The sequence below is a fragment of the Lissotriton helveticus genome, chromosome 8 (assembly GCF_964261635.1).
Source record: "Lissotriton helveticus chromosome 8, aLisHel1.1, whole genome shotgun sequence".
In the NCBI taxonomy this organism is placed as follows: domain Eukaryota; kingdom Metazoa; phylum Chordata; class Amphibia; order Caudata; family Salamandridae; genus Lissotriton; species Lissotriton helveticus.
Genome location: NC_136069.1, coordinates 1,157,490,237 through 1,157,512,088, shown reverse-complemented (window position 1 = coordinate 1,157,512,088; position 21,852 = coordinate 1,157,490,237). Strand labels below are relative to the sequence as shown.

Genomic DNA, 21,852 nt, shown 5'->3' with positions numbered 1-21,852 from the left:
TGCATTCTTTTTTTTTGACATAGCAGTTCTGCCCCTGCATTAATAATGCTTTGATTACTGGGGGTAATCCCCATTACTCTTAGTCCTACTCGTCCTCGACCCAGTCATCACACATGAGGTATTCCACACGACAGGAAACAAAACAGGAAACGCTTTTTGACTCCACCCACCCTCCTGTCAGGTGCTATAACACACCTCACCACCAGAAGCAAATCCTGATGTACCAAGCACCAAAGGCGGGGAAAGGGAGGGTGGGCCGGATGTATGACTGGGTCGAGGACGAGTAGGACTAAGAGTAATGGGGATTACCCCCAGTAATCAAAGCATTACCTCTACGTCCCTCGTCCTTGACCCAGTCATCACACATGAGGCATACCAAAGAAACCCCACAAAAGGCCTTTGGCACATCACAAACAAAACAGAACAGACAACCAAAGAGTGCAGCAAGACAGACGTTTATTAACAAAAAGGCAACAAACAAATCAGACAGGGGGGGGAACCCCCACAGCTTGCAACACACCAGAACCAAAATTAGGGCGGCCAGACAGAGCACAATTCAAGCGATAATGCCGCACAAAGGTAGACTCGGACACCCAGGTCCCCGCCCTACAAATCTCCTGAAGGGGAACACCATGGAAAGCGGCCCAAGAAGCAGACACACCCCTGGTAGACCTCGCCTGAACCCCAGACGGACAAGGCAAACCAGAGCCCTGGTAAGCCAAAGAGATCACAGCCTTGATCCAGCGACCCAAAGTAAGACGGGAGGCAGCCTTACCTCTACCAGCCAAACCAAAGGTCACAAAGAGGGAGTCAGAAGACCTAAACCCAGCAGAATGGGCCACATAGACAGACAAGGCCCGCCGAACATCCAAAGAATGGAGCAAGACTTCAGTAGGCGAGGAAGGAGAAGGACAGAGAGAAGGAAGAATCAACTCCTGGGAGGAATGGAAACGGGAACGAACTTTAGGCAAAAACCCGGGGTCCAAAGAAAGGACCACCGCGTCGTCCAGAAACCTCAAAAAGGGGGGAGAACAACGCAAAGCCGTAAGCTCCCCCAACCTCCGAGCAGAAGTAACAGCCACCAAAAAGGCAACCTTGAAAGACAGGAACTTCAACTCCACGGACTCCAAAGGCTCAAAGGGAGGGGACTGTAAGGCACCCAAAACCAAAGACAGATCCCAAGGAGGAACCGGAGAGCGGACAGAAGGAGCAGAAAGAGAGAAACTCCGAAACAGACGGGAAACCAACAACCCGTCCGAAGGCAGAAGAGAAGCCGGATCCCGAAACGCCCGGATAGCAGCCCACTGACCTTTCAAAGTGGACAGAGCATAACTCTTCTGAAAGCCATCCAAAAAAAATTGCAGAACAGAGGAAACAGCACAGGAGGCAGGGGACAGGCCCAAGGCAACACACCAAGTAGAAAAGGAAGCCCAGTGCTTGGAATAAGAGGACAGAATGGACTTCCTACGAGAAGCCTGCATCACAGTGATGAGGTGATCTGGCAGACCCCGGACGCCAAGAGACAGCCGTTCAACCTCCAGACCGCCAAGGTGAGAGGAACCAACAGGGAGGGAGACAGGGAACTCAGAGGAGACGGGTAGCGGGGTAGGATCCACGGAGGGCCCACCGCCAGACCCAGCAGCAGAGGAAACCAGGAGCGGCAAGGCCAGTAAGGGAGAACAGCCACCACCTGAGCCCCCCCCCGCTGAACCTTCAGCAAGAAAGCAGGGATCAGAGGAAAGTGGGGAAATGCATAGAGGAACCAAGGGGGCCAAAGGACAGACAAGGCATCCTCCCCCCAAGCCCCCAACTCCGGAGTCCTGGAGCAGAACAGGGGAAGCAGGGCACCGGTCCGGGAGGCAAACAGGTCCAGCACTGGAGTCCCGAACCTCCGGCAGAGCAACCGGAAAATCCGCGGGGCCAGACACAGGGAGAGAGAGGACGGGAGCCTCCGACTCAAGGAATCTGCAACCACGTTGTCCACACCCCGAATGTGCAAAGCAGAGAGGGCCACCAGATGACGCTCGGCCCAACTCGTAATCGCACATGCCACCAAGTTCAGGGAAAGGCAGCGGACACTGCCCTGGTGGTTGATGTAGGCCACAGTCACAGTGTTGTCTGACCTCACCAACACGTTGCACCCCAGAAGACGATCCTTGAAAAGGTGAAGCGCCCTCTCCACAGCAGACAGCTCCTTCCAATTCGACGACCGGCGCGACTCCGAGGGGAGCCAACGCGCCTGCACTGCCCAAGGACCCAAAGTCGCACCCCAGCAGGAAGCGCTGGCATCCGTCGTCAACACCAAGGGGGGTGAGGGATGGAACCACAGACCCTTCGACAGATTCGAAGAATCCAGCCACCACTGCAGAGCAGACACCAACTCCGGAGACACCGGCACAGGAATCGAGAAGTCCCGGACAGGAAAGGGCACCCAACGCTGAACATGCCACAACAGAGGCCGAAGATGAACCCTGGCCCAGGGCACCGTGAACACAGTGGCAGACATGTGACCTTGAACCACCAGCCATTGGAGGAGAGGAGCCGAATCCCGGGAAAGTAAAGCCCTCAGCAACGACTGAAGACGCAGAATCCTTGACTCCGGGAGAAAGACCTTGCCCAGAACTGAGTCGAACACAGCCCCAATGAAGGTCCTTCGAGTGGCAGGCTCCAGGTGACTCTTCGGTAGATTGACCAGGAACCCATGAGCCCCGAGCGTACGCATGGTCAAGGAAAGGTGCCGAGACATGACCTCCGGAGATGGAGCCTGCAGCAGCCAGTCGTCCAGGTAAGGAAAGACGGACACCCCCAGGAGATGGAGATGAGCCACCAAGGGAGCCGCCACCTTGGTGAACACCCTGGGGGCGGACCGGAGACCAAAGGGAAGGACGCAGAACTGCCAGTGATGACCCCCCAGGCAGAAGCGCAGGAACTGCTGATCCCCCAACGCCATCGGAACATGGAGGTAGGCATCCTGGAGATCCAGCGAGGTGTACACCCAGCCCTCCTGGAGCAAGGGGATCACCCTCTGCAGAGTCTCCATCTTGAACTGGATCTTGCGCACAAACAAGTTCAGGGCCCGAAGATTGATGACAACACGGAAACCCCCCGTGATCTTCGGGACCACAAAAACAATGGAATAGGTCCCCAGCCCACGCTCCAGGGGGGGGACCCGCACAATCGCCAGCTTGCTGAACAGAACTTGAACACCCTCCAGCAACGCCAGACGGCGAGACGGGTCCGAAGGCAAGGGGGTCACCACAACCCCCGAGGGAGGCGGGGGAGACAGGAACTCTATCCGGTAACCCTTGGACACAACATCCAGCACCCACTGGTCGGAGGTCGTCAGCAGCCAAGCAGGGAGGAACAGCCTCAGTCTCCCGCCAACCGCGGGCTGACCACCAGCGAGACTGGGCACCGGAACGGCGTAGTCAGGAACGAGGAGCGCCCGAACCACCATCCGGCTGGGGCTTCTTCTGGAACCTCCGAGGAAAGGACCTACGGGCACCACGCTGACCCTTAAATGAGGACTGCTGAAACCTGGAAGGCTGGCGAAAGGACCGGGCATTCGAGAACGAGGACCCCTTAAGAGCAGGAGTAGGACGGAAAGAAAACGAATGCTTCCTCTCCTTGAAGACCTTATGGAGCTTGTCCTCCAGGGCGTCCCCAAAAAGATGAGTACCAGAAAACGGCAACCTCAAGGCCATAGAACGCTGCGCAGCATCCGTCTTCCAACCCCGCAGCAGCAAGTTCCGACGGGCAGCAATAGAGGAACCACAAGAAAGAGCCGAAGTCCTGACGGAGGCAAAGGCAATGTCCGAAAGGAACTCCGATTGACATTCCATAGACTCCAGCAACTCCGGACAAGTGCCCCCCTCCTGCATAGTGGAAAACAAAGTCTTGAAGTCTGCCAGTAAAGACTGCGCAACATATGCACCATACACCCCCGACCGCAGTGCCAGGTGAGAGCCAGCATAAGATTTCTTCAGAGCAGAGTCCATCTTTTTATCCACGCCATCCTTCAGGATATTATCATCCGCCATAGAAGGCCGACCAACCAGAGAAGCAACCACAGAATCCACCTGCACCGAATCAGGCAGGGCAACCTCCATATCCTGTAAAGGATACAGCTTAGACATAAATCTGGGCATTGAAATATGGTCCGGGTCCTTCCACTCCTTAAGAAGGACATCCATGACAAAGGGGTGGATGGGCATGGAAGAAGACACAGGCTTCCTAAACTGCGGCAGAACAGTGTCCAGGTAGGTACTGGGCACAGAGTCCACAGGGAAGCCCATATTCTCCCGAACGTGGCAAAGAAGATCAGGCATCAGGTCCCTGGAAATGTATTTGCCCTGCAGATCCACCGCGCCCAAAGTGGACTCATTCGAGGAAGCAGAGGAAGCAATATCGGAATACAGGGGAGCAGCAGTCTCAGATCGACCCCCAGCACTCTTCCTGGAAGCCTTGAGATCGGACAGCGTCTCCAAAATCAGGCGCTTCAGCCGTTTAGAGCCACCCAGACCGGCAATCCGATCAGCAGGGGCAGAATCACCACTGTCCGAGGAGGAAGAGGACGACCGAACAGGAGAGACATGCTTTCTCTTCCTGTGGTGCTTCCCCATAGTAAGCAGCACTTCCACGACACACAGCAACCAGCAAAAAACAAAGCAGACATGGGACGCACAGCAGCACCACAAGTGGACACAGGAGAAAAGAACTCCGGACTCCCGCCAAATAAAGGAGGAAAACACTCACCCCATGGAGAAACTGCCCCCGCACACCAGGGGCAACCCGAACATCAGGAAGGAGGTCCCCGAAACCACGGAGGCGAGCGCGCCCAGCAAACCAGAAAAGACAAGGCCAGGACGCGCGGAGCAGTGGCGCGCCAGGTTCAAGCAGGCCATCGTAACAAGCAGCGAAACCCCCCTCCAGGGAAAGCGTCCTGTAGAGAAAGTTCCGGGGCGCCCCACATGTGCCCGAACAGCACACAAGAGGCCAGGAATCCAGGAGGCAAACACATGAAGAAACCACAGGGACCCGAGAAGCCCCGCAACCCAGGGCCCCCGCCACCAGGAAAGCACAGGAAGCCCAGCAGCCCGACTTTCAAAATCCCACGGAGGTCCATGAGCACCCCGTAGGCCCAGCAAAGGAGGAAACCACAGGACAGTCGTAGCAGGTAAGTGCCCGGCACTCACCCAAGCGTCACCCATCAGAATTCCAACCGACAAGAAACAAAACAGGATTTGCTTCTGGTGGTGAGGTGTGTTATAGCACCTGAGGGTGGGTGGAGTAAAAAAGCGTTTCCTGTTTTGTTTCCTGTCGTGTGGAATACCTCATGTGTGATGACTGGGTCGAGGACGAGGGACGTAGAGGTAATAATGAATGCAAAGTTTGAACAGCTGTAAACAATTATTTGTGTTTTGAATGTGTTGTTTGTAAACGTATATTTCAAAAAGGAAAAAATATTGTTTTCCTTTTTCCCCCGCTGTTTTTACTCACGGGGACAGTATAACGCAGGTCTTGCAAGTAAAATATTGACCTGGTCAGGTGGCAAATCTGCATACGGTGTTTGTCATTGGTTACGCCATTTCCTGAAACGGAGATTAATATTTTACCTTGCAGCATTCCAATAACAGAGTGTTGCATATGCCGTTGTCATTTTAAATGTGTAATTTGAAGGGCTGCGTTACCATGGCACACACGCAGCTGGAGGGGTATGCAGATGAAGAGGCTGCGCGCGGGCAACGGTAGGTCACCGTGGTTTTTTAGAAAGATTAATGTGGAGACAAACAGTTTAGACTAATTCGAAGCAGAAGCTGGAAAAGGGGCACATTTTGATGTTCTTTGCCTTTTTTCACGTTTTTTCATTCCAGTCTGCACAAAATTCAGTAACAATCCCTCGGGACTCGGGATGACAGCAGCAAACGGGTGCAGTACCCAGTGGCAGAATTGACACGTGTTGCTCACGTCTGGGAAGCCGCATCTGTTGTTTTCTTTTTTTTTTTTTAACACATTTTTTTTTATTGACACCACAGGAAAAGCGAAAGTGAAATGCCTGCTTCCCGGTCGTTTAGCATATGTATGCAAACTTTCTAAGCGATTGGGCAAGGCCGGAGATCGACCCCACCTCCCCCCCTGCAGGAGCAGGGCTGGGATGTGCTGGCTCCGGAGGCAGCAGCAGGGGAAGAGCAGACCGGAGCGCGCCGAGCAGGAAGACAGGCTCCAGGAGCGCCCCAGCCAGGCCGGGGCTCACGCACACCGAGCACAATGAAGGCTGCCGCTGCCCTGCTGGGGGCCGCGCTGCTCTTTGTCCTGCTAGCCGCAGACCGCGCGCAAACCAGTAAGTATTTTTCATTTTTCTCCTGTTTTGCTCCAGCTCTCTTGCTACCAATGGGTGAGAGCCGAGGCGAGGCACCAAGCAGCACAGCCGGTGCATCAGCCGGGCAGGGCTTGCCTCGCTCTCCGGTGCGTGCTCGGCTGGTCACTTTCCCGACCGCAGCAGGAGGACTTCGTCCCTTGTCTGTGGTGGAGGGACCCCATATGTGGGTGATGGAAAAGACAAAGGTACAGATAGGGCGAGTGTTCCCAACACCTACACAAGCAGAAAATATATGTGCCTATTTCCCACCTGTGTTAAGGAAGAAACAAAGCCTCGCCCAGCACCAGGAAAATAGCCGATTTAGATACATTTCTCAGATGAGCCCTTTTATTGTCGTTTTTACAATACTGCTGGGACCTGCATAAACTATAACCACGACGTGTCCCTGATTTTGTCATTTAGTTTCAAGGGGTCCATGGCACTCTCTCCCCAGACCAGGTACACCAATAAATGTATGTGAAGTTATCTTAAAATCGAGTCGCCATGTGTGGTGCCCAGTACTGCTGATAAACAAAGGTATGATGTATTAGGGTGGAACTGATTTTGTTGGGTATGAAACCTTCCCTTTTGGTAAAAACTTAGAAAAAAATAATATTTTTGCAGTTTACAGAGAACCATGTTCTTAATACCTATATACCAGCATGTCAACTTTCTAAAAGCAATGGGTTATATATGTAAGGCATTGTGTTCTGTTTTTCCCCGTATTTGAATAGGGACGTTCATTTTATCTGAAACACTGAACAGCTTTTTATGTGTATGCATTTCATACACCGTGGGATAGTAGCTTCAAGGCGCACGCTCAAGAAGTCTTGGAACTGGGTTGAATTAGTAGGGTACAGCAATGCAACTGTTCTTCAACAAGCTGAGAAACTTTTGGGGTGGGGGCTCTTTTCATGTGTTGGTTTCCAATTAGAAAAGTGAAACGCACCATGGCAAGCTTTTGCTTGTTTTTTTTTACCTTACAACCGATGACATGTGCATGGTCACTTTAGACTTTAGTCCTTGAAGTCAAGGACCAAACAAGTAATATTTGAGGGCTTTGGATTCCAAAAATATTTTACCATAAACAGATGTTATTCTTTTGGGTCATCGATTGAAGCTGAAAGGCCTTTACACTGGGCAAATATAAAGAGAGATTGAGACTGCATCAATGCGTGTGATTCTAATGGCTTCTGTGCATCTCCTCAGTCTGCTGCTGTCCATCAGGGGCCTACAAGATGAGATAAAGTGCCTCGCACATATTAAACATGTGAATATCTGTCTCATTGTGCCCCAGTCCATAAGAGGCCTACCAGCTTAAAGTCGATCCTGAATGTTGGTGGTGTAATTGTCTGCAGAACAAGTGGTGCTTCCTGATTGTACATAATCTAACTGTGGCTGTATGACACCTATCCTACACCAGTGTCCTTGTTTAATTGGTGTCTTTCTGTTCTCTTGGAACCAGCTATTGTCCTCCCAGCCAATGAGGCTACTCAGTTTCTGCGCAGTCGACAGCGAAGAGCCAACCAAATCTTTGAGGAGACCAAGCAGGGCCACCTTGAGCGCGAGTGTGTGGAGGAGAGGTGCAGCCGTGAGGAGGCCAGGGAGGTCTTCGAGAATGACCCAGAGACGGTAAGATGAAACCCCACCAATATGGGTAGGGGACCCACACACCTACATGTTAGTAGTGTTTCAGGCTGTGTAAGGTAGCCTAACCAAATGATCTGGATATTCATGGGATTCATCTTTTTGTCAAATTTCTGTATGTTTAGGTCATCTTGGTTTTCAAAGGGGTTCAACTACACAGAAAGATGCATATCTTCCTGTATACTAGTGCAGGATTAGCGAGTGGCTCTTATCAGATATTAATTTATTGACACATATGATACTGTGAGATTAAGTTGCATTTAATTCATTCTTGCACATTGTAGAGTATTTTTTTTGTGTTGGTAAGACCTGCCGAATAAGTAATCCTCGGAAATTCGTAGTCCTACCTCTGTTTGGGGCATGTCCTGTTTTTTTTTATTTTGAAAATCTGGTCCCCATTAGCTGTGACCAAAGGCATTCTGTTTTGAGTTGTGTTTTCATGGCATAACTGGAGACTGCTATCTTTTTACCTTCAGTCACAAGACATTTTGACCAGTATCGGGGTAAAGAGTTAATCTTTTATTCATTGTACATATGAGTATTATTCAAATTTTTCCTTATATTCTTGTGACTAGCGTTGCGAACCAGCTGGCATGTGTGTTTGAGTGTAATACTGGCATATTTTGGGGAGGTGTGTTAATTTTCCCTCTTAGTCAATACAGATCACAGCTTTCTAATGAGGCAGCGGAGATATCCGAAGGATTCCAGGTATGGTGGCATTGTGTTTAACCATAGACCAGACGTCTTCAAACTGGGTAATGGTCTCCCCTTCGGGGATGATTTAATCTCAGGAGGGTCGCCAGGCACTAGTCAAGAAAAGCATTGTACTGAAAACTGATGTTTATTTAGTGAAAAAACAGAGTGATAGTGAACCCCACTGTGATTGTAGTGGGCCACACTGTGATTGTAGTGGGCCATCGGTAACATCTTTTGTCACTTGTCATGGCTGGAAGTGGGGGATAAATGACAGGGTGGGAAAAGGGAGCTCCAAATAAGCCTCAAAGTTCCACCCTCGCATTTCTGATAAAAAATCACAGTGCGGATACTTTTAGACCTAAGGGAGACCTGGCTGCCCATAGTATGTTAACAATCACGTATTTAATGGTTTAATTAAAATGGGATAGCTGAATATAACTGCAATGTTTGAATTGCATAATATGTTTAGAGCTGTCAATTTTATAGAATATTGTGAAAAATTGTTTGTCATTCTCGAGGCCTGATGACTTGGAATTACAATGTTTGAAGACCACCGCAATAGACTGTATAGTGTCAGTCTGCTGCTAGTAGTAAAAAGTCTGGAGTGTAGGAGAAACAATTGCTGTATTGATTTTATGTTTTATATTTCATCTGCAGAAAGCCAATAGTCACTTTCCAGATCAGTTTGGAAGGACCATGGTACCGAGGTTTTAATTGCACTCATTTTGAAAACACACCCAGTTAAGAGGACTTTTTTTTAACACAACATAGTGCTTAAGTTGTGCACATTTACTTACTTCTTGCCTTGCTTTTCTGTAAGTTATACAAACAGGTTTCGGGGAAACCCGGCCTATAGAGGACTGCAGCACCCTCAAGCAATATGATTGCTAAATTGGCGCTTAGCCTTCTTTACTCTGTTGTGTAGTATAGTTTTATGTCTGGAACTATAATTGTTGAAATGTGTTTATATTGGTGGGCACTGCAAAGCCAGTTGTCTATAGACCCAGAGTGACACCCATTAATTGCTCCTGTTCTCAGTCTGCAGTATAAGTAAATTAACTGCTGTTGACAGCTGTTGTCTAATTTCAATAATTTTAAACTCTTTTTATGATAAACATGTTTCTTTTTCATCACAGTCTTCTGATGATCCAGCTTTATAACCTTTCCATCACAGTAATTCGCTTTTGAAAACATATAAGACACAAATGTTTGCTTCACTTTAGTGATGAAAGTAAGATATACCTCTCCCACCTTATATGACTTGTTTCAGTGCTGCAAATAGTTATTGCTGGGTCTCAGACACTGACAGATCTGAAAAGATTTGTTCTGTGGTGTAGGATTTTTTTATGACAAAGGAATCACTCGGTGTTAACTGTGTCATCCTTAGGGTGGTCTTCCCCCAAACCTTTTTGCCTGCTTACCTCCTCTTTTTGCTGAATCTTTTTATTTGCCTTAGGACTCTGAGCACTTTATCACTGCTGACCAGTTGTGCATGTGCTTCTTTCCTAATCATGCTTACTATTGTGTATACCCAATCGACATATTTAGTTTACTTGCAAGTCCTTTGTAAAATGGTATACCATATACCCAAGGCTTGTAACCAAATGCTTCTAGTGGGCCTCTAGCATTGATTGTGCCATCAGCACAAGTTGCATGTCAAACCTGTCTCAGGCCTGCCATTGCAAGGCCTGTGTGTGCAGTTTACTTCTACTTCGACTTGGCATTTAAGACTACTTGTCAAGCGTTAAACTCCCTTTCATTACACATAAGTCAACGCTAAGGTAGGCCTTAGGTAACCCACATGGCTGGGTGCTATGTGAGTAAAAGGTAGGACGTGTACTGACAAGTTTTTCATGTCCTAGTAGTGACAAACACCCAAATTCCTTTTTCACTACTGTGAGGCCTACTCCTCTTATAGGTTAGCATTGGGAATTCCATAATACATTTTTAAGCTGTAATAACTGCATCACATATTTTAAATCTTTGGAATGGTAATGATTAATCCCATTTAATGGTAAGGCCGGATTCCAACATCACTAATTTAGAAATTTCACTTATAAAAAGTGTATAGACAAAACTAAATCAGGTGGTTGTGAGATTTAAACACATCTTTACTTCGGCATGAGGTACATTTTATTCAATCATGACTTCTAATTTGTTTTAGTGATGATTGAACACAAACTTATTTGAAACTTTCACATTTGGTGCGGTAAAAGAAAGGACAATCCACATTCAACTCTATGGATATACAGTGAAAAATATTTAAAAAACGTGTGAAATATGGAAAGATAAATCACATATACATTGTGATAACGCAACCTTTTTACATGAACTGGGCTAAAATTGCATCTCCACCAATCCAAGATTTTACAAGACCAGAGCATTACATTCATAGAGAGTGCTGTTAGTACTGGAACGTCAAAAGGGTCCAGTGGTATCTAATATGGGCTTCCAATACTTTTTTTCGACAAATGAATTTATGCGTCCATATTGATACTGGTTGAACTAAGATCCCCTATTGATTCTGGTCGACACGTTTCGAACACACACTTTCTTTGGGGGTTCTCTTCAGGACAAGGGTTTGGTGAATTCTTAGGGGGCACGACAAAAGGTTTTGATTCCGACTTATCAGCTGTCTATGTTATTAGGGATTTGTATTCGTGCACCAAATCAAAGGAGAAGGACAGGCTTTTCTGGATTGCTCATGTTGTTCTTTGAGTCTCTGTAATTTTTATTTGTTTAGAAGTGGATTGTGGAGCCCAGTGTGATTTCTTTGCAAAAGCTTGTTAGGGCTCCCTCTAGATCACATCATCCTCCTGCCCCATGGATCATTTATCTGCTCTTACTTCTCTGTGTGTCTCCAATACAAGTCTGGAGTGGGTCCAATAAATGTCTGGGGTGGGTAAAAGCTACACTTAGTGCATTCCCTTTAGACAGCCACAGACACAGGAAGGGTAGTTGTGGCAGATGACTCATCTGCATTCTGATAGCTCTTCCTTGGCAGGAAGAGAGGAGTGAGCTGACACACCTGAATAGGCAGCCAGTGTCCTGTTTCCCACACAAAGGGCTTTTTACCCCTTGCTGATATTCTGGAGCCAAGGTTGGGAAGAAAGGGCCTGTGTGCAACTCAAAGATCCTACTTTGAGGTCAACCCCCTTCAAAGGCACAACTGGGTATAAGTACTGGGGCTCTGCCCCTACCAAGATTATATACTACTGGACCTGGGAAGAACTCTGCCAGGAGTAGAGACAGCTCTGCTACAAGGATTGCCATTCTGCTTGACTGCTGCTCAGGAAGAACAGTTTCTCTGCTTTGCTGTGCTGTCCTGCTGTCTGCTGATCTCTGACCTGCTGAGGACAAAGACTGGACCCATCTCTCTTCAACCCAGAGTGACTCCCAAGGGCTTGTTAACTTTTCCCCTGTTTTGAAGTCTCAGGGCCATCAAAGACATCCTTCAACCCTCCAAAAGCACCTGGACTCTGCCATCTGTGAGCCCTTCCCTGCCAAGTGGTGCCAGTCCAGTCCAGAGCCCTTGGAAGGTGACTACCGTACAGAACCATCAAAATCGATGCAGTGATGATTTTGCGCAAATCCGAACCAACACATTGCTCTCTGACGCAGGAGCTGATCGACATCGCTTTGAAGGACTGTGCGGCTCTGTGACTACGCAGTGACTGCATCATAAAGGGGTTCCTCATCAACACCTTCATCTCCTGCGCGGATCCCAACCTACGCATCAAGACTTCAACATCGACGTTTGCTCCATCCAAGGCACTTTTTTTTAGCAGGACGTGCATGAGTTCTGTAGCTAGCCTGCCCTCCATCGCGGTCGGCCTAATCTTTTAATTTACCCTGGTCCAGCGTGACCTCAAGTAACCCCTAAGCGCTATTTGACTCTAAGCTCTAGAGCTCGATTTAATCTTCAAAATGTATAACTCCGCTTCTACTGATTGGATTTGTTGTTTTGTTTGTGCTTTACTCATAAAAATATCTATTTTTCTAACCTTGTGTGGAGTTTTTGTGGGGTGTTTTCACTGTGTTACTGTGTATGTATGTGTTTGTGGGTGGATGTTGCACAAATACTTTACACATTGCCTCTTTAGATAAGCCTGACTACTCTGTGCCAAGCTACCAGAGGATGACCATAAGTTATCTTTTAGTGTGTATCTTGCTTATCCTGATAGAGTGGTGGTTCTTGCTTGTACAGGGTGCATACTCTGACAACCAGAAACTCCTGTCCTAACACTTGGGCCACTGATGGCTGGTTCTGGCCTTCGGCTCCAACATTTCAATGTTAGTCTTTCTGTTTCTCTCGTTTTAATTTTTAGCATTCTACCCTCTGTGGGTGGAATTTTGTAATTGCATAGTAGTTCTCCTGCCTTGGGCTGTACCAATTGTGAAAAGCCCTCTCCCTTGTGGTAGGTCCTCGTCTGCGATTCGGTCCTATAATTGGGCTTCAAGAGTTTTGACAACTGTCACAGCCCTCGTCATTGGTGTATAATGCTATATCAGAACATAGAAATCTTGAGAGTTCCAAGGACAGCTTATTTAAAGCTTCTTGTCCGAAGTTTCAATTCTTGTCTTCCAATCTCTCCTTTTATACTCTGACATTCTAGACTCATTGACGGAATGTGCTAACATCATTATTGCCCTTCTGCCAACCGATAAAGCCTCTTTCCTTCTTAAAGGGCCCTGAGCAATGGCTGGAGCCTCCAATTCGCATAGAATTCCACCATCTCCTTTTGTATGTTTGATCCAATGATGTTGATCCCTTGCTGCCACAGGATCCAAGCTGTACCTCACTGATATGGCCTAACAAGACTGACACTGGTCAGGGAGTCCTTGTCTCCCCTTCTGGAGGGGGCCACGCTTGCCTTCCGTGTGTGAGTTTTATGAGCAGCAGGGTTACTACTGAGTTGCATTGGGCTGGTCTGTGTCCAGAGCTGTACAGTGGGTGAAAAGGCGACGGGTTGCAGTGATACTCAGAGCGATAGTCAGTGGTTTAGACTACCTGCAAGTATTTCTCCAATCACCTTTTGTGTGTTTTTGATATGTGACGGCCACTGCAGTAACATTTGTTTGCATTGCGTAGAAGCCTAGCAATGTCTAGCAAGGATAGTTGCACTTTGGCGTTTACTCCCACAGCCCCGCGTTTTTTTGTTGTTGTTTTTTTGTGGAGAGGTTAGGTTGGAGGGAATGTATCCAGCAGTGAAAGTGCACGTTTTTTTTTAAATCTTGGATTCGAGTCAGGCGGGGGACGTGCCTCAACAGGCAGCTGCATAAGCTCAGGGTGTTGCTGCTACGGTTATCTGCGAGGAAGGAGAGCTCAGCTGTTTTGATCCAGTGCACCAGTTCGTTGGAATGCGAACTCACCAGTGTTCTGACAAGGGATGGCATGGAACATTAACAAGGGGGATATCTTTGTTAGCCCAACACATACCTCCGATTGCTATCTTTAACTGTCGAGACACCTTCCTTAGGCGATTACATTAAAGTCTGAAGACGCAGCATGTGAGGTCCAGGGGCGTGGCTTGGCCAGTGTGATTGGGGGTGTGTGCTTCAGATTTCCCAGCAATCACGCTGGGTCATCTTTTTAAAACACATTCTGTTAGTAGCAGGAAATGAGGGAGGCTTAAGGGGCAGTGGAAACAGAGAGGAGTGTGAATTATTAGGGATACTTAAAACGCAATACTTTTAAAACTAATCTGCATTTCTTAAGTCCTTCAAAACATAGAGAAGTGTGTGTGTGTTTTGTCTGTGTGGGCATGTGAAAATCCCAGGTGAAATCTGACAGACACTTTACATTACACGACTAAAAGCACTCACTTGTACTCAACTATTTGCAACGGAATACATATTTTAGGGCGATGTAACACCTCAAACACCCTCCTGGAGCTATACCCCGGGTGAGGACCTGAAAGCTAGCAGCCAAAATGTGTTTGGCATCGCTGTCTTCATTACAAGATCATTTACTTTGGTTTTTTTCCCTTTTAAGAATATTATATAGTTCAATTAAATTTTCAGGCCTGATTTAAACAGAGGTATTAGTGTTTCCCCTCCTGAATCTGTGAATAAAGAGAGATGCTTGGCTCGCCGATCGCAGGGAGGTGACAGCAGGGTCACACCCCATGCCCCTCCCACTTGCCTTGGCTGCATTAAAGAAAGCCAGCATTTTAAATGATTGTAAACAGCCGAAGTTGCCACACCTTTCACAGCGATGCGCGTGCTCCACCCCAAACATCAAACGCCTGATTGTCGTCCTTTGAGTGCTGTTTTCCAGTAGTCCGTGTTTGTAGGCCAGTGCCGAAAGGGACGGCTTCGGGAACAAACATTTCGCTTGTCAGGAGCTTCACGATCTCATTGGTGAGGGGAGGGGGCGCTGACCAGCACTGGTCAATTGTGTAATTATAAATTAGAGATGGCTCACTCAGAACACGAAAGGACAAAGGCTGCTTTCATCTTTTGAGCTGCTGATGTGAAATTAAATATTGTGCAGATGCAAGGTCAGCACCACTGAAACAGAAAAACAAAAGCATAGCGCCTGACAATGATTTGAAACAAATGTGAAATTGTAAGCTGGCTGCAGAACTTCATCTGAAAACGTGCAGCTCTAAAGACACTCACAAAGCAACTCATAATAACAGTTATTAATTCCCGGCAGTCGAGTAGATACCTTGTACACAGTACCGTGGCATATCAGTGTTTACAGTGACGTTTATTGGAAGAGCGGTGGTACCTAGGGGTCTGTCTGCCTGTCCAAGCGCACTCAGAGCCTTCAACAGCACATGACGCCGTCGTTGGGGGAAACATCAGGCTGCAGGGTTATTAGCAAAACGAATTAGCTTGCAGGCCGTCGTTGCACCGCTCATTATGCTCTCTGAAAATCCAGTCTCAAAGATGAATTACTTCCGGGTCATTGTCATTTGACTCTGGGTCAAACTTAAATATGTTAAGGCCAACCCAAAACGGGTGCAATTACTTTCATCTTGGATGGAGTGAAGTTTGTGGTCTTGCTTTACATCCTCCTGGGGCTCTTTTGGTAGCTTTCTTTTCTGTTTTGAATGAAGCCTGCTTCGTCAAAGGTGGCATTAGTTCAGTGATAGTCCTATAGGACCCGGATCCCCCAGCATGCTCCCCGCTCCCTCCTGATACCTGACAACCCACATTAGAATAATCGACAGAGATTTGCGTGGGTGTAAAACGGCCCATGTTTAATATTTGACATTTCATAAACATGACAAGGCATTTCAAAATTATTATTTACAGTTATCAACACAATTTTATTATTGACTTTCCAGCTCTTCTTCAGCCGGATTCTTCTCCTCCCAGCACTAAGAGGCCTTCCAACTCGCATCTTCCATGCAGGGCATCCACGCAAGGTGCAACGCACTTGCGCCCATGAGGAGTGGGCCCCCAAACCTCTGATCCTTGTCCGCCCTCTCCAGGGGCCCACCCTCCCACCACCAGGCTGACCAGGGACCCGGGAGGCTCGTAACCTGTCGCCCTAGCCTCCCCAGCCAGGGCCATATTTTACAGCAGAGAGCTTACCGTCTCCCCCCTCAGTGCTGGCCTAGGGAGTACGCAAGGCGGACTCCCGTCAATTCCGTCGGTCAATTTTACTGTTCCAAGGCCTTTCTACCGCAACACGCCCCTTCCACCTACTGAGCTAAAGGGACGGGTGGGTGGGAGTTAAAATTGCTTAAAAAGGTGGGAGAGGGAGACGCCTCTGGGCGCATGCACGCGGTCCGGTGTAGCAGAAGAAAGAGAGGCTGGGATCCCCGCCCACGCAACCTAAATAGGTCCCCAGCCTCCGCCCTCTGCCCCACCGAAGTGCATCACTCTTCCCCTGGAAGTACTAAGAGGCCGGTCGCCCCTTGGGGGTTGGCAGGCCACCACTGACTAGATGAGGTAGGGGCGGGGGCCGGGGGGCCGGGTCCTAAGTGCGCGCTTGTTAATGCTCGCGCTTGTCATAGGACCCGGATCCCCCAGCATGCTCCCCGCTCCCTCCTGATACCTGACAACCCACATTAGAATCATCAACAGAGATTTGCGTGGGTGTAAAACGGCCATGTTTAATGTTTGACATTTCATAAACATGACAAGGCATTTCAAAATTATTATTTACAGTTATCAACACAATTTTATTATTGACTTTCCAGCTCTTCTTCAGCCGGATTCTTCTCCTCCCAGCACTAAGAGGCCTTCCAACTTGCATCTTCCATGCAGGGCATCCACGCAAGGTGCAATGCACCTGCGCCCATGAGGAGTGGGCCCCCAAACCTCTGATCCTTGTCCGCCCTCTCCAGGGGCCCACCCTCCGACCACCAGGCTGACCAGGGACCCGGGAGGCTCGTAACCTGTCGCCCTAGCCTCCCCAGCCGGGGCCATATTTTACAGCGGAGAGCTTACCGTCTCCCCCCTCAGTGCTGGCCTAGGGAGAACGCAAGGCGGACTCCCGTCAATTCCGTCGGTCAATTTTACTGTTCCAAGGTCTTTCTACCGCCACAAAGGTGAAAAGGGCCCTCAGGTCCCTCACCTTCCCCACCTGCGCTCTGAAAGACCGATGACAAGTCTAGAAATCAGGGATCTGTACCAATATCTAATAACTGCATACCATCGTTGTGATACATCACCTCACTGATGACCATTCCCTGTGGAATGCGACGCGGGCGGCCCTTCGCTGAGCACAATGCTGTCTCTTTTCCATTTTTGCTGCCTCACTGAGACATTCCAGGCTCTTGGCCACGCTCCGGGTCCGTCCTTGGGATACATCACCTCACCGGAAACCATCTTGTGTGGAATGCGACACGGGCGGCCCTTCGCTGAGCACTACCCGGCCCATTCCTCCTTGAGTCGTCTCCCAGAGACATTACAGGCTCTCGACCGAGCACAGGGGCCCTCTGCCCCGTGAGGCATCATACCTGCCCATCGAATTATGCCAAGGGCAAGACACTTCCAAGCCCGGCAAACTCCGTTAACGGCCCCTCTACGACCGCCAGGGGAGAGTGCCCCAGTACTCTACCACCGTGGCAGGGCACCCTAATGCACAGGAGAGAAATAGAAAAGTCAAGCACCGTCATGCCAAATTGCAAACATCATTCAACCGCCACCCAGGCTTGATATGAAGGCGAAACCAGCCGTCAGTATCCCCTTTTCATCACAGTGTCCGATGATGAGCCCACCCTTGCTGCTCAGGGGGCTGCCCCAATTCTCCACGAATCAACTGGGGCAGTCGGTTCTTTGTTCTTTAGTACAAGCCATATGTTGCTTAAACGTAAAATCACATACCATGATTATATACCAGCTATGCGTCAGTTCATGTACCACTAGCAAATTCTTTGACTGGCGTAGTGAGAGTCATAGACTAGTAAAAAAAACTATACTATCTGTATTTTAGACCAGGGAGCAGCTAGCTGTAGTAAGATGAGAGGTGATCTAATTATTGATTCATAAGGTTAGCAATCACTAGCTAGAGATTTGTTCGGCTAAGGACCCCATTATTGTAGTTAAGTAATTCGCACGATCAGTTAGCTCAAGATTAGTTAGATTAAGAGATTACTACCTAGAGATCTGTTTGTTGTACTAGAGGTTGGCTAGCTTCGGCTTAGTTCGACCTGGCGTTAGGCAGGTACCAATTAATTAAACTAGTGAAACTGTCGAGGGCCCCCCCAAAGAAGCACGTGGCCAGGTGCACTGATGTGTCAGATCAAACCATGCGTCTTAAGCACCCTGGGAGCTCCATTTCATCTTAGTAAGAGGGTTTCCCTTCACCAGTACTAGTTAAACGGATTGTGGCCCCCCTGAATTGGTGTGGCTGTGTGTAATTGTCAGACCCCTTGATTAATGAATCATTAGCAGCCCTTGTAACACCACTTCGCCACAGTTTACGTGTCATTGTAGTTTTAACAGCGGCCAATGGTATCATTACGGACACCCACTAATAACTCAGTTTACTGACTCAAGGCACGTTTGCCTGAGGTGTCGGCCCCCTCACCAGCGCCCCCCTTTCCTCCCAGGAGGGGGGGGGCTCCCCTGGTTGCTTTTTAAGGCCGAGAATTTAGAGATAAACTGTATTATCCTCCCGCTCAGTCTCCCCTCAATCCCCAGGGTGACAAAACCGTGTCTTCGAAGGTGCCCACAATTGGCGCACACAGACTGTTCAGAAAGGAAGCAGCAAGTACCCCCGCCCACCAAGCTGATGACGAGCAGCCATGCACCTCCTCACTGGGGGACTCACCCTGATCAAGGCACAGCTCATACACAGGCCCAAGGGCACTGTAAATACCTTTCCAGCCTTGGCATGGTATTCGACCGATGTAGGTATGGCCACAACAGACTGTCTTGTTAATTGAATAATCTTCGACGAGGCCTCTCATAGGCTAATGCGATAATTCCTTACCAGTCATCTTTTGTGTTGACCACATTCTGCGGCAAGACAAAACCAATCACGCAGCATAACAGCACCTTTTTGGTACTCTTATTCCTCCCTTGTACAATTGTCAACACCCTCCAGGTGCAAACCCGCTGCTCCCTCACTTACATAGCTCCCTATACCCAAGCCAATACTACTGTGAGAGAAGCCCCTCTTCTCCGGGCAAACCGCTTTCCGGGCACTTTGATTGGACTATTCCCACAGGATATCGAGGTGACTAGGCCGCAGTGAATATTGTGACATACATAAATGCCCACGCAGACAAGCACGCGCAAAACACACAGGTGCACACACAGGCACACCGACCCCAGCTCGCGTTTCGTGCCAGGCCTTCCCAAATGGAGGCTGCGTGATGCGTCTAAAATTTGTACCTCGGAATTCCCGCTCTGTGCGTCTAACCATTCCAGTCGGCAAAACATGCAATATCGGAAACCTTCACTTCAGAGAGGGTCACTGGAGAAACGGAATCGTGATACCGTTTCAGGTTTTCATGAAGCAGTGCCTAAATTAGAATATATCTAAACCCATATTGCCATTTTCTCAGTTACGCGCTACTAAATAAAATGTGCACGAACTAGTGACAGGTGTAGTCGGTGCATCTGCGCTAATCCCAACCAAGTGTACATGGACAGTCTCCCACTCAGCATGAAATTACCAATGCGAATGTCTCTGTGCAAAGGTCCGCATTCCACGGTCTGCACGGGCCCACATTGTGCGGTACAAGAAAAAAGTGCACATCCTTTGCCAATATGAATCACCAGTGACTTATGGAAGCACCGCCAGACTGGCACCCATGCACGCATACCAAAGCGCCATTTTGAAATTCACTCAGACCCTTTACTGCGTCCCCAGCATACACACCCTGACGCAACATATCCTATTCAGGTAACACCTTCTCGCGTGTCCACCTCGTGGGAAGCGCTAACAATGTAAGTTTTTTTTATTCAGGCCCGCCGCATTAAAGGAAACCGTGGCCCGGCTATTTCCCATCCACTCAAGCACTGCGAAAGTTGCAGGCCCCTGCATAGCATTCCCAGAGGCAGACGTCTGAAGTTCCTATCCCCCTGTGGCCGATAGCCAATTGCTCTCTGTCAAACTGCCTCGCGATACACACCCTGACGCAACATATCCTATTCAGGTAACACCTTCTCGCGTGTCCACCTCGTGGGAAGCGCTAACAATGTAAGTTTTTTATTCAGGCCCGCCGCATTAAAGGAAACCGTGGCCCAGCTATTTCCCATCCACCCAAGCACTGCGAAAGTTGCAGGCCCCTGCATAGCATTCACAGAGGCAGACGTCTGAAGTTCCTATCCCCCTGTGGCCGATAGCCAATTGCTCTCTATCAAACTGCCTCGCCCTCGAGAATGCCTAACCCATTGCACATTCAAACGCTTGTCACCGTTGTAAACTGACAAAGGTGCTTTGAAGCTGCCAAAGAAAACATGAGTGAGATGCAGAGGGAAGTGACCGGGCTTCATTGTCTCTTAACTCGACTGAAATCTTGTCCCATTGGTCGATCCTGTTATACCGTTCGCACAACCAATAATATCTAAATAACGTGAGGATTACAAAGGGAATCGAGTTGTAAAACGAGAATAAAACCTCCCCGTTGGGTCAAACCGTTTTAATATTCGTTCAGGTGAACACGCTGCTGCCTTTCTCCGTTTAAAATTCCTGACAGATAAGCAGTCTCTTATCTGTCCCTGCTCGTGGTAACCTGGCCTCCCCTGGTTACGCAGACATTTTAGTCACTAATCAACAGATATCAACTCTGCCTGAACTTACAAAATAGCTGGCAGACAGACATGGTACGACTAGAGAGCTCTCCCATTCTCCTCCCAACCCCCACAGCAAACAAAAATCCTCTCCCCAAGAGAGTTGCCTTGTTTTATGAAGCCGAGACACTAATGGCGCATAATTACACTAAGGCCGAAATTGTGAAACCATTTTAATTAGATGCGCTGTAACGGGAGGGGCGGAGGAGTACCGCGTCGGGGAATGGACTCTTCAACAGTAAGGGGTCAGCATACCCCAACATACCTCAACAGGTTAGGAAGCACATGTTCCTGCATCTTACCCACATGTGGGGGAACAATTCGAATCATCAACCTAGTCTGCGTAAATTATGTAACTAGACCAACATCCTTCTAATCATACCATTCCTTGATTTAAGCTTTGTGAATGCATTTCAGGAGTTTCCAAATGATAAACCCATGTGAGCATGACTGAGCTTGCCCCCATCTCAGCGGCTCCTAACCTGCCAGACCTACGCGTGGCGCTGGGCTTGCCTCTAAATGCAAAGCGTGTGCCGGAGTTTTCTGTTAGCCCCCGTCCTCGCCGCATACCATTTCCAGAGATCGCCGCTCCTCCCAGCCCCCATTAGGCACACTCGGGGATCACTGGCACCCCGATCCCATCCTCAAAAAACGCGCCAGCCACCGAGGAAAAGGTCGATCAATTTCCTCCCTTTATATTTGGTGCCGGCCCCTAACCCTGGGCCCCCAGGTCGGAAGCGAAGATGCCGGTGCCCGCTGCACACCAACCGGTACGCGGGACTCTGCAGGCAGCCGTGGGCCACAGGATATGGTCGAAGCAAACAGCTTTACAAAAAAACAGCCCCTCACCGCCCCCACGGCTGCCAACAGCTCCCCCGGGACCCCCGACACCTCACCTGCCGAGCTGGTTCCCTCAGAAGGGCGCTGCACTTCCTCGCCGCCGC

The 21,852-nt window shown here is 48.9% G+C and overlaps 1 protein-coding gene across 2 annotated transcripts in view; it reads left to right on the top strand.

The window, feature by feature from the left end:
• Positions 1 to 6,126: 6,126 nt before the first annotated feature.
• Positions 6,127 to 21,852, top strand: part of GAS6 (growth arrest specific 6) — a 347,916-nt gene continuing 332,190 nt past the window's right edge. Inside the window, exons 1-2 of one of the 2 annotated variants that reach the window (XM_078658080.1) lie at positions 6,127 to 6,340; positions 7,824 to 7,990. In XM_078658080.1, the coding sequence (XP_078514206.1) occupies positions 6,268 to 6,340; positions 7,824 to 7,990 (240 nt within the window). In that variant the 5' untranslated portion in view covers positions 6,127 to 6,267. The remainder of the gene's footprint in view (positions 6,341 to 7,823; positions 7,991 to 21,852) is intronic. The other variant, XM_078658079.1, reaches the window with a different exon arrangement.